This window comes from Heteronotia binoei, chromosome 1, assembly GCF_032191835.1.
Source record: "Heteronotia binoei isolate CCM8104 ecotype False Entrance Well chromosome 1, APGP_CSIRO_Hbin_v1, whole genome shotgun sequence".
Taxonomy (NCBI): Eukaryota; Metazoa; Chordata; class Lepidosauria; order Squamata; family Gekkonidae; genus Heteronotia; species Heteronotia binoei.
This window is the reverse complement of record NC_083223.1, coordinates 194,784,531-194,797,472: the sequence shown is the minus strand read 5'-3', so window position 1 is coordinate 194,797,472 and position 12,942 is coordinate 194,784,531. Positions and strand designations below refer to the sequence as shown.

General features: G+C 42.9%; 1 protein-coding gene across 1 annotated transcript in view; it reads left to right on the top strand.

Annotated features, from left to right (window-relative positions):
- LOC132576480 (dynein axonemal heavy chain 14-like) overlaps positions 1–6,611 on the top strand; it is a 193,873-nt gene extending 187,262 nt beyond the window's left edge. Inside the window, exons 17-18 of the mRNA XM_060245693.1 lie at positions 4,746–4,936; positions 6,522–6,611. Coding sequence (XP_060101676.1) covers positions 4,746–4,936; positions 6,522–6,611 — 281 coding nt within the window. The remainder of the gene's footprint in view (positions 1–4,745; positions 4,937–6,521) is intronic.
- Positions 6,612–12,942: the final 6,331 nt, after the last annotated feature.

Here is a 12,942-nt window from a genome sequence, read left to right as displayed (position 1 = left end):
TTTACCTACTCCCCTTAGGTCCTGGTACTTTATAACCAAATTTCTACCCTTAAGATGTACCACCATCATGGTTGTGGGGATACACTTACCAAGATGGCCCACTTCATAGCCAGCCAATCAACCTCATCCTTCAACATGTTGGGGACCATGGACCACAGTTTACCTCCCAATTTTGGAAGGCCCTATCAGCATAGCTAGGCATCTGTCACAACTTAGCCATAGCTCAGCACTCCCAAACTAAAGGGCAAACAGGGTGGATTAGTGCAATTCTAGAGCAATACCTCCAGTGTTACGTTAATTTTAATTAACAACTGAATGGTTTTCCTTCTGTTGGCTGACTTCACATTAACAATACTGTACTCATGGCCACCAAACACTCTCCTTTGCCATGTAGTTTCCATCCCTGGTTCTTCCCAGCTCTGATAAAAACCACCGGCTGACCAGTGGGTGCAAGAGTTAGTTGCAATGTATGCCAATCTGCAACACCAACTGGATCAAACCAAACAGGCCTCACAGGACCAAACAGATTGGAAAAGGCAACCTAGGAAGTCATTGAATGTGTGAGACCATGTTTGACTGTCCACTTAAATACCTCAAGGCCAGCAGTTCCTTTCAGAAATTTGACAACTGGTACCTAGAGTCCTTTCCCATAGTCCAGGCTATCAGTCCAGTGGCTTATTGACTGCCCCTACCAATATGAATCCAAACAGTATTTCACTGATCCCTGATTATTCTAGATCCACCTGGCCCATTGATGTCCTGTACTCCTGACTGACTACTGCCCATCCAGGTAGATGGTGAGGAAGAGTACAAAGTCACTCAGATCCTGGACTCATAGTGGAGCTGGTGCCAGTTACAGTATTTGATAGTTTAGTCTGGCAGAAGTATGGACCAGAGGATAAAGGGTCCAATGTCCATGCTCCTGACATCTTCTAGCATTTCTACCACCTGTTCCCAGCAAAGTCAGAGCACAGTGGCTAAGGTGAGGGAGGCAGCTGCAGAGGTGGTGTCAGCACCCCCTCCAACCAGCTTAGCAACTCAGAGTCCTCTGGGGGGAAGCCTAAGGAGCCAAGGCCACTGACTGAGGAATCAGCAGGACCAGGAAGAACTTAAGTTGACAGCAGCACTAGAGGCCAGCCTTTCAGAGCCTGCAAGTAAGCCCTCAATGCCAATTCTTGAGATACGTATCAGGTCTTGCACTCAGGCTCTTGATCCCCCAGGACCCAGTTCTATCCTGCAGGAACAGCAGTGGCACAAGGCCCAGGCCCAGGAAATCCAAGTAGGGTTGCCAGGACTGTGTTGGAAAATACTTGGAGACTTTGGGGGTAGATCCAAAATAGGCAAGGTCTGGGTAGAGGAGGGGCCTCAGCATGGTACAATGTCATGAAGTCCATCCTTCAAAGCAGGCATTTTCTCCAGGGGAGCTGATCTCTGCTAGCTGGAGATCAGATATAAAAGCAGGAGATTTCCAGACCCCACCTAGAGGCTGGCAACCCTAAACCTAAGGGAGGTAGAAACAGTGGGGTGCTGCAGGGCTCAGTACTGGGTCCCATGCTCTTTAACTTGTTCATTAATGATTTGGAGTTGGGAGTAAGCAGTGAAGTGGCTGAGTGTGCAGATGAACCAGAGAGGGTTGTGAGGAACTCCAAAGGGATCTGTTGAGGCTGGGTGAGTGGGCGTCAACGTGGCAGATGAGGTTCAATGTGGCCAAGTGCAAAGTAATGCACATTGGGGTCAAGAATCCCAGCTATAAATACAAATTGATGGGGTGTGAACTGGCAGAAACCGACCAAGAAAGAGATCTTGGGGTTTTGGTAGATAATTCCCTGAAAATGTCAAGATAGTGTGCGATAGCAATAAAAAAGACTAACGCCAGGCTGGGAATTATTAGGAAGGGAATTGAAAACAAATCAGCCAGTATCATAATGTCCCTGTATAAATCGATGGTGCGGTCTCATTTGGAATACTGTGTACAATTCTGATCACCGCGCCTCAATTTTATAGCATTGGGAAAAGTCCAGAAAAGGGCAACTAGAATGATTAAAGCTTTGGAACACTATCCCTATAAAGAAAAGTTAAAACGCTTGGGGCTCTTTAGCTTGGAGAAACGTCGACTGCAGGGTGACATGATAGAGGTTTACAAGATTATGCATGGGATGGAGAAAGTAGAGAAAGAAGTACTTTTCTCCCTTTCTCACAATACAAGAACTTGTGGACATTCAATGCAATTGCTGAGCAGTTGGGTTAGAACGGATAAAAGGAGGTACTTCTTCACCCAAAGGGTGATTAACATGTTTAATTCACTGCCACAGGAGGTGGCAGCGGCTTCAAGCATAGCCAGCTTCAAGAGGGGATTGGATAAACATATGATGCAGAGGTCCATCAGTGGCATTGTTGGAACTCTCAGTCTGGGGCAGTGATGCTCTGTATTCTTGGTGCTTGCGAAGGGCAAAGTGGAAGGGCTTCTAGCCCCACTTGTGAACCTCCTGATGGGACTTGGGGTTTTTTAGTTTTTGTTTTTGGCCACTGTGTAACACAGAGTGTTTGACTGGATGGGCCATTGGCCTGATCCAACATGGCTTCTCTTATGTTCTTATGAGGTAAAGTGCCAGACTAACAGGATGCAACTCCATCCCAGAGCCATGAAGAGGAAGTGATAGTTCTTCTCAAGATCGCTTCCTAAGCCTCAGCCTAAACAGGTTAGGAGGCAATAAGGCTCAGCTGCACTGCTGGCAGGTGTTGCAGGACACCTGCCAGCAATGCAGCTGAGCCTCATTGCCTCCTAGCCTGTTTAGGCTGAGGCTTAGGAAGGTTGCCTTGATGGATCACTTGGACCACTAAACACAATCACTGTGCTTCAGCTCTTGCTCTAACCTCAGCTTATGTGCTCTCTAGTTGCATGATCCAGACTTGAGAGCGCTACTCCAAAGGAGACCTGGCAAGGCTTGCCTGCTGAGCCAAGCCCAGGATACTTAGCTAAATTTCCCTTCCCTGGAATTCCCTGGTGCTACAGTTTCCTCACTGTATGCTTTGTTTGCTTCCTGAGGTGTCTGATATGTGGGCAGTAAAGAGATACTGCATTGCTTCTTAGGGAGTTCCTGCACCTAAGATGGTAGGCCTTGACAGTTTAAGCTCAATGGGATGTCCCTTCTGAACCAGATAGTTCTTGCTTCATTAATACAAAGTTGCAAGAGCGGGAGATCCCCAGGACCCACCTAGAGGCTGGCAACCTTAGGTTCTCCTCATTAGCTTATAGTGCCGTGTTAGCGAAATTGCTGGGGGGGTTTCCTCTTTTTATGGGGGGAATTAGCAGAGGATGACCCTGGTAGAGCTTAGGAGCTGATCTTTTCCCAATAATACAAAGGTCCAATATCAGAAGGAAGACTCCAAAGTGAAAATAGTTTTTAAAATGTTTACTTAGAAAAATATGTAAAAATACAATCACACATAAGCAATCAAAATACAAACAAGAGGCTAGGAAAATCAGGGGTAAGGAATAGAGATTTTTAGGAATTATTGCAGAGGTGATATTTACCTTTCTAGGTGTGGTCCAGGGATCCATGAAGCAGAGGAGGTGAATATGGAAGTGACCCAAACAGAGTTTTGAGGTGCAAGTCTCTGGCAGGACAAGACATACTGAGCATGTCCAGAGTATCTCCTTAAATAGGCAGAAACATAACCTGGAGGTTTGGCTGGGTGCGTAAAGTGGTTTAAGCAAAAACTTGATGGTTTTTGGAGATCTTGAAAAAAGCAAGGTCTGAATTCTCCCAGGTGTTAGAAAAAAAAAGTATAATGTTCTGTTTGCTCAGAGAATGGAACCAGGAGATGGGCTTTCCAGGGCGAGATGAATAGATGCCCAGTTCAAGACAATAGGTGAAAATGACTTTTAATGTTTGCCAGGATGGGCCATGATGGTTTTAATGTTTGTATCAATTTAGTTTCGATACACTGAGGAGGATTCAGGGTGGAAGATAAAGGATTTGTGCAACATGCCTTGCATTAGCATAGAGGTAATCAAAAGAAGCTGAGTTGCAGCAGGAAGATAAAATAGATTAGCCATTAGTTGCTAGCCAGGGATTAAGTCATGAACAATACTTTACCTAAGATCCATTGTTTTACATGTTCCATTGCAGAGTAGGGGGAGAAAACTTAGCCCAAAACTGCTGCTGTTCTACTGAACCACACACTGTCTGTATGCTGCATTTCCATTCCAGCATGGCTTCTCTCTCTTGGGCTACTTTTTGCAATGAACCATGGTTCAGAGTGAAAGACTGGGAATCCCCATTTCTTTATTGGGGAGCTTCCCCAAGTGTAGGCAGCGCCCCTGGGTAACAGCCAAGTAACATTTTAAGGTTCCAAATGGTAGGGGTTTTTGTTCAAGAGTGAGAGACCACATGTATGTACCTCTTCTCTGTGAAAAAGCACCAAAGCATAATATAGGTTATGAGTAGCATCCACATAGCTGGAATGAATTACATATAACATTGATGAAAATGTAATTAAAAGCAACAGATAATGCTTAATATAAAACCTGGGGGGAAATGTATTTTTAACTTTTAGTTCTCACCAAGAGTCTGATTTTTTGATGGAAGGGCAGGATGTAAATGTTTTCAGTAAATAAATAATAAATAGTGAAAGTTCTTCCAGAAGAAAAAGTATTTTGTATTAAAAGATGGGTTTGGAGTTAAGATTACATATAGTGAGATGTATTTTAATGTATTTGTAACGCTTTTATGTTTTTGAAGGCTTGCCTGAAAATACTATTGTACCTGCTCTGAAGAAGTCTTTGATGGATTTTAAAGAATTCTTGCCTGTTATCATGTCTTTAAGGAATCCTTGTCTTCAGCCAAGGCATTGGGAAGCCATACAGAATATTGTTGAAGATTCAATTTGTTGGGATAAAAAAATAACTCTGGACAAGATTTTGGAACTTAATGTGAGTAGGGTTTAGAAGCATTTTAGCAGAAACTGTTTAGGGTTTAGAAGCATCTTAGCTGGGAGTTGTTTAAATAGAGAAGAATTTAGGGGGAGGTATTTGTGAGTTTCCTGAATTGTGCAGGGGGTTGGACTAGATGACCCTGGAGGTCCCTTCCAACTCTATGATTCTATGATTCTAAGGCCTCTGCAGACTGAAAAACATCAGTTTGTATATGTATTTTTCATGTGCATTTGTAACTTTGATGATTTTATGAGGCTTCATTTAGGCCCCTACAAGATTTTTATATGTTTTTTATAATAAACCCATGTACTTTTGTCTATAACTATTGATGATTTTAACCTTTGGCCCCTTAGTATTCTAAAATTCATTTGGAGGTCAAATGCCATTCTGTCTGAAAACTGGCTTGTGACTTTGAACCCATCACATTCTCTCAATCTGATCTGGCTCTCAGGGTTCTGGTAAGGATGGAATGGAAAAGTATAAAAGGTTATAAGCTACTTTGAGTCCCTTTGTGGAATAAGCTAAGCTCCATACCCATCTTTTTAAAAGGACATCTTATGTTTCTACTTAAAACAGCTGCCTCATGGGACAAAATCTTGATGTGTACACTCTAATTATTAGCTGATTGTGGGGAACCGGTCAGGGTCAGCTTGTGAGGGTGACCACTATAAATTTTTCCCCAGTCACCTTCCCTCAATCCCTCAGGCACACACACAGAAATCCACTCAGAACTAAAGTAAACTAGACAGCAGACAATTTTCAAAACCACAAAGAATATTTATTGGTTCACAAAAGGAAAGGGAGAGGGGTAAAATAATATTAATCAGGCTAATTAAAAAGGCAAATCAGTTGGCAGGCAGAAAATCAAAATAATCAATCTCTAAACTCCAGAGATTTGTCAGGCTGAAGTAATTCAAAATACAAAATATAAACAGGCAGGTTTAATAACTGTGAACTGGCAGGCAGTGCCTATTTGGCACTAAGAACACTAGGCAGAGATGAAATAGCCCTAAACTCAGGCTTCTTTCAATCATAAAAATAACAAACTGACATTCACTCTTTTACACACACACTGAAGACACCTGACTTGTGCTAGATAACGTTTCCCTCACAGGCATACACACTAGCTCACCAGACTCACACCCTTTTGAGTGCTCTAACCAGCCCCTCAACTTTTGGTGTGTCTCAATCCCAGCTAGATTCCTAATCTGATTCTTGGGATCCCTTTCTAGCCACAAGAATCCAGTCACAGTATTTGTTTATTGGAGTGTTCTCAATTTATAAAAGGAGTCTGCCCTATTGTGCTGAAAGAACCTCACAGAAGGTGCCTGGCTGTAACCCCCTTCTGACCAAAACTCTCTCACTCAGACAGAAGTTTAGCCCAGTTCTGTCTACCAAGGAACTCAGCCCCACTGGCTGTTCTTAGCTCCTTGTCCAGTTGCTTCACAACAACTGTTCAGCCTAAGTACACAGTCTTCACCTCACTGTTCAGTACTCAAGCTCCAACTCAAGACTAAAACTCTGAGGCATTTTTTTTTCCTTCTGCAAGGCCCTTCAATTTGCTACATTCTTGTTTCCATAGCTGTGGTCCAGCCATAATTGCAAGGATGTTCCCAACTTCCAGGCTAACTTGCCTGAGTCTTTTACACTGATGTTGCAGCCTCTGCTATAATCCTACTACAATTCACTGGTAACCTCTATTGTTGCTGATGGTCTGCAGATTAAATAGCACTTCATCTCTAATTCAGGCACTGTGGAGTGTGAGTGCTGTAAACTGTTAGCCTTGATGGGAAGTAGAATTTCTCTGCCATACTTTCCCTTTAAGTTGTAAACCAACAGGTCAGTATGGCCCTTTTACTCCCCCCTTTGAAGGTAGTTTGACATACCATGCATCACATTCTGGTGATGTATGTGATGTATCTGTTCGTTTAATCTGGGTCTTGCTAGGAATTAGTGCTGGGGTGAAAAAAGACTCCACAGAGAACATGAATTCTTCAGTCCAGTTGGACAACATTCTATGGCAGGATTTCCCAAACTTCCCCCCGCCCCCCCCGTGGCCCGATTATTTTTGCACTTCTCTTTCATTAAATTTGGGGGTGGAGCCAGGAGACTTTGGGGGTGGAGCTGGGAGACAGGAAATGATATACAAACAAGCCTAAAACTCTTGCAATATTTTGTTTAGGAAAGGTAGGAGAATAGTGCAATTTTGCAATGCAATTTTAAAAATAAAACATCAAAAAAAGCACAAGCAGAAAACTAAAAATATATTTAAAAAATGAAATGGCAGCCTGGGAAAACATGAAATGGGCATTTCAAGCTTCTCCCCCCGCCCCACTCAGATTAGCAATGGCAAGGAAGGAAGGAGAAGACAGGGGAAAAGACTGACTGAAAGAAAGAATGAATGAAAGGGAGGGAGGGGGAGAGAGTTGGAAACAAATAGAGAAAAGAGAAAGGAAATAGGAAGGAAGGAAAAGAGAGGGATGGAGTGAAAGAAAGGAGAGTCAAAAGGAAGAAAGAAAGAGAAAAGAAAGGAAAAGAAAAGAAAAGAAAAACGGAAAGAAATGGGATGGGAGCAACTCACCTTTAAAACTGCTCACTCTCGCCACACAGCTGAGTCTCCTGATGCTTCCTCTCTCCTTCCCCACTGCAGGTCAATTTCAGACTGTGTAACACCACCCTCACCCCCAATTGCCTGATCGGTGGGAAATCGGTTCTGAGTTTATTCAGTGCTGGGGGAAACTGGTGGTAGCTCAAACAGACTTGGAAGTGCAGGGCAGGGAGCAGCTGCGTGCTCTTTCCAGCTGCGGTCTGAGCTGCCACCGGCTTGTCCCAGTGCTGATTTTTCACCAATCGGGATGGGGGGGCTTTATGCAGCCTGAAATTGACCTGCAGTGGGGAAGGGAGGGAGAAGGAGGCGGGAGCGACCAGGGGACGGGAGTCCCTGCAGCCCAGAATGGAGACCTCTGTGGCCTGGTACCGGATCGTGACCCTGCCATAGGGAAGCGCCACTCTATGGGAAGTAACAGGTTTGCTGTCACCTCTTCTTCCCCTCCTTCAAATAATGTGCTGTTTCAAGGTTGTCCACAAACTTTTTCCATATGCAAAATGCCAGTTTCCATCCTTGAACCTCTTACTGAAAAAGTGTCCAGTGATTGGACTTGTCAAAAATCCTTTAAAATTATTCATTTGTACTTTGTGGTGATTTACTCTACAAGAGAAAGTGAAAATTATCTGGTCTGCTATTTTGTCTACCAGTCACAGGTTTCCTCCATTTCTTTTCATTTCCATGTCACTATGTGGGCTCAGACCCAAGATCTTTCCCACCTTTCCTCTAAGGGGAGGTTGCTTGTCTTCCCATTAGTTAGATTATTTGGTTCAGTACTACCCTGGGACAGGAGAAGGGTGCTATTTTGAATGAGGCTTGTGTGTTAAGGAGGGCATCTGAAAAGACCCATGGTCAGGTCCAGGTAATCTAATTATGTGTTTTATAATCTTTAAACTTTCGTTTGTTTGGCTTTCTTGTTCATAGACCTCTCTTCCCTTCCTGTAGAGAGTCCCTCTGCCAAGGAAGGGGGGAGTGGTGGTGGAAGCTGCCAGTGGCAGACTTCCAGCATTCTCTTGGGGGTTACCTTGGCTATTTTACAAAAAACACAGCAATTAGGGTGACCCTTGTGATGCTGCTATATTGTTTTCCCTGCCCTGTTGATGTCCAGTTGCTGATCCTTTCCAGGGCAACCCTTTTTATCCTTATTTTTCTTAGATTATTAGCTTTTCTGGCTTCCACAGCTGCAATTCCTGGCATTTTTTCATATCTCATATTTCATGTATTTCACCCTTCACGGAGCACCCAGATTTGTTTTTCTTTCTTTCTGAGGTAGAGCTAACGTGATCTCAGTACTGCTTTTCTCAGGGCACTTCTTTTTAAAAGTTTTTAAAATTATTTTTATTTAATGTTTATTTATTAATTTGATTTGATTTTTATTTACGGTTTAAGGGAATACAGAAAGAAAAAGGTAAATAGGGAATGGGGAAAGCATATGTTAAGTGTAATTAACCATAATTATCAAAATACTTACTATAAGGGCAAGATATTAAGGACATTTCTTAAAGTATAAGTTATATAAAAAGAGTATATGGCATAATAGCTTAGCAAATACATAACACAACATATATTACAGACTGTCACGGGAATATTTCGTGAACATACACACACACGTTATGCATTTGCCAATCTATATTTTGTGTGTGTATTTGTGTGTGTGGAAATGTTTCATAAAACTATATATACAAGTTAATATATGTATAAAAATAATATGATATAATAATTTTAAAAATTGATATAACTACCTATTACAGACTATTATGTATATTTTACAAAATTCCCATACTAACTTGATGTTTTTACCCTGTCTTATCAGTCTTATTTATTATAAAATATACTGTAAATAATCTCACAGAGAATTTTTTGAAGATTTTCACACTACAGTTTGTTTTAATAATTTACAGATTATACCCTTGGTATTTTATATTAAATGTCATACAATATTATGTGCTATTAAGCCAGGCAAATGTGGAACTTAAAAAACTGATCATAATAATTGTAGAAAATTCACCAGTTATTTTTAAATTCACCTTTTGGTCTTTGGTTGATGTCATTTGTAAGTTTTGCCATAACTGCATATTCTTGCATTTTGTCAATTCAATTTTCAAGAGTTGGGCAACTCTCAGTTTTCTACATAGCTGCAAATATTACTCTTCCTGCAGTTAACGTATATCTGAGCAATTCATGAATTGTTCTATCCATGTTCATTGGTAGAATTCATAATAGCATTGTCTCTGGTGGCATGTCAAATTTAATATTCAGAATTTTTGGAATTTTAGTATGTATTTCTGTTCAATATTTGTTAGGGGTTTTTTTACAGGACCACCACATGTGGTAAAAGCTATGATCTGTCTGATTACACTTCCAACATAGTCCTTTGTAGTTTTTATCCATCTTTTCAATGTGTTTGGGCATGATATACTGGTGGAAGAACATTTTGTACCAATTTTCACTAAGTGATTGATTTGCTGTAAATGTTGTATCTTTTGCCCATAGCTTTTTCTATTGTTGAAGTGGAATCCCCTTCCCAAAGTTTTGCGAGAATTTCACCATGCATTTCTTAACTTGTTCTATTTTGGTATCGTATTGCAGAAGGAGTTTCTCAGGCTATATGTTGTGCAAGTGGCATAAGGTTCATTTATGGTGCATGCTGTCCATTCTTTCTTTTGTCACACTATGCCTGTTTCACCACTTTCATTGGTACAGTGCAGATCTACTTATTCACACTCCTGCTGAAAACTTCACTAATTTTCATCAGCGCTTCCACCTGCATTGTAGGAGTAGCCTCAGATTTTTCTGTTCACTAATCAAATCCAAAACAGGAACCACAGGAGTGTAAGATACAAATATAGGCAATGAGATCTCCATGTGTAAGAATAGAGTAAATCTCTAAGTATCTATTTTGTATTTTTTCTGTGATACAAACTATTGAAGAAGAAGAAGAAGACTGCAGATTTATACACCACCCTTCTCTCTAAACCAGAGACTCAGAGAGGCTTACAATCTCCTACATCTTCTCTCTCCACAACAGACACTCTGTGAGGTGGGTGGGGCTGAGACGGCTATCACAGCAGCTGTCCTTTCAACGACAACACCTTTGATAGCTATGGTTAACCCAAGGCCATTCCAGCAGCTGTAAGTGGAGGAGTGGGGAATCAAACCTGTCAAGCATTGATATTTCGCAATAATCTTTTGTTTATTAATCAAAGACTTGTTTTATTGAAAACTCCATGACTTGCTCCATTCCTTGGAAGTAATGATTGACACTATATTGAATAGTATCTTATAGACTACTTCAAAAGGCAGGGGTACAGATAACTTCAAAAGAATAACATAAGGATGCAAATTGAGTTGAAGGTTCAAAGGCTACTAGCTAGTATCTCTTTTATGACTAAGGAATGTTAACATCTCCATTTCTCACACATTCTCTGCTAGCTGATAAGACATGGCTGTGTGAATCTGGGGGAGAGGCACTATACACCATTAATACAAGGTTACACTAAACATCCTGAATTCAGAGGGATTTATTATGCATCCACAGGGGGGAAGGGAGAGAAGGGGGGGGGGAGAGAAGAAAGGTATGGATAAAACCAACACTTAGAAATAGCATGCTTGACATTCTGCCCCCCCTAAGATATTCTTCGGGATTTAGAAGGGTGAGTGTTATAAAACATTTTCATTAAGTCCGGTGCTTTGACATGCGAGCCCTCGACCCACTCGTCGTGGGCCAGTGAGAAATGCTTCCATCGGATCAGAAAATACAAAAACCCTCATTTGAACTTAGCATCTAATATTGTTAGTGTTATGTAGCCTGCTGTAGAGCATGCTAGATCAGGAACTGTCAAAGTGACAGCAAATCACATGACAAGAGTCACAGGACTAATTAACCTGGCTGATGTAAGGACTGGTAATATCTGGATCTGTTCAGAGAAGTCAGCATGAGTCAGCAGTTAGCTGATTGGTGGGCTGTCCTATATAAGCAGCAGAGTAACAGAGTGGTTTTTTCTCTCTCTTTGTATATGGCGTACTGGTGAAGCACTTTGCTACTCTGGACTGTAAATTGTAAATCTTCTTCGTGGTCTCTGTGCTTCACACTCATGGGATAGAGTGCCTGCGCCGATCCCTGAATCGGTATCTGAAAAGCCTGGGATTTTTCCGCGCTCGGCGCCAATGGGCATGCGCAGCCGTCCCAGTACGCATGCTCACCGGTGCCAATGTGGGGATCCCGCCAGTTCCTTTCTGACCGCTGCGTGGAGAGGATCTACCTTTCGTGTCCCCGGTCGGTGAGATAGTTGGTTTATTGCCTTTATCATTGTATACAGCCCGTTTGTTGTTTTTCTTAGTGTAGATAGATAGTTATTAGATAGTTAGTTTAAAAAAAAAGTTTGTGGTTGTTGGACTTGCCCCTTGGGGCTTCACCCTCCATTCCCCCCCCCCCCAATTTTTTCCCCTCGGAGGACTCTGAGTGGGTTTTTTTGTGTTTGGTGTCTATGGAAAGATGTTGGGATTTTTTCAAACGCTGCTGCTCTTGTGGAAAGAAGATTGCCCCCCCCCAGACGGCCATTCCCTATGTCTTCTCTGCTTGGGTGAAGCGCACCGTGTGGAGTCCTGACCGCATTGCCTCCGCTTCTCCAAGCAAACCAGGAAGAATCGGGCGGCGCGGCTTTTGGCTGTTTTAACTGAGTTGGCACTTTGACATCAAAAATTGGCGTCGGGCCCGTCGGCATCGACGATGGCAGACACTGCGGCCCCGATGGTCACATCGACCAATGTGGCACTGGTCTTGACCGAAATGCCGATCGAGCGAGGCTCCTCCACAAAAAGATCCCACAAAGGATCAGTGGATACGCCCGCCAAGAAGCGTCGGGATGACTCGGGGACACGAGCATCTGTACCAAAGAAGGCGAAGTCCAAGGAGAAGCGGAAGAGGTCCCGCACTCCCTCACCTTCTCGCGATGCTTCGGCACCGATAACTTCTGCTCCGCTGAGGAAGATCCTGGCGACCCTGTGCCACAGCCCATCGGCATCGAGAGGCAGTGCTCATCAATCCTGTCTCTTAATGTCCGAACATGAGATCTACCTCACTCAATTATCCTCTTCTTCCGGGTCGAGGCGACGTAGTGGGAGTGGTTCGATCTCCGAAATAGAGGCATCGGTGCCGATGGAACCATCGACTCTGATGGAACCTAGAGGCAGACGAGATCTGGAGCCTTCCATGGCACCACGTCAGTGGCCACCCACCTATCCGTACCCTTATCCACCATATCAATGGTTTCCACCGAAGGAGTTTGCGGAGTGGGATCAGAAATCAGAGGCATCCTACATGTCGAGGCTTTCGCACCATTCCAGAAGGCCATCGGCATCAATTCCTCCGGAGAGGCATACCACGCTAACAGCTGAA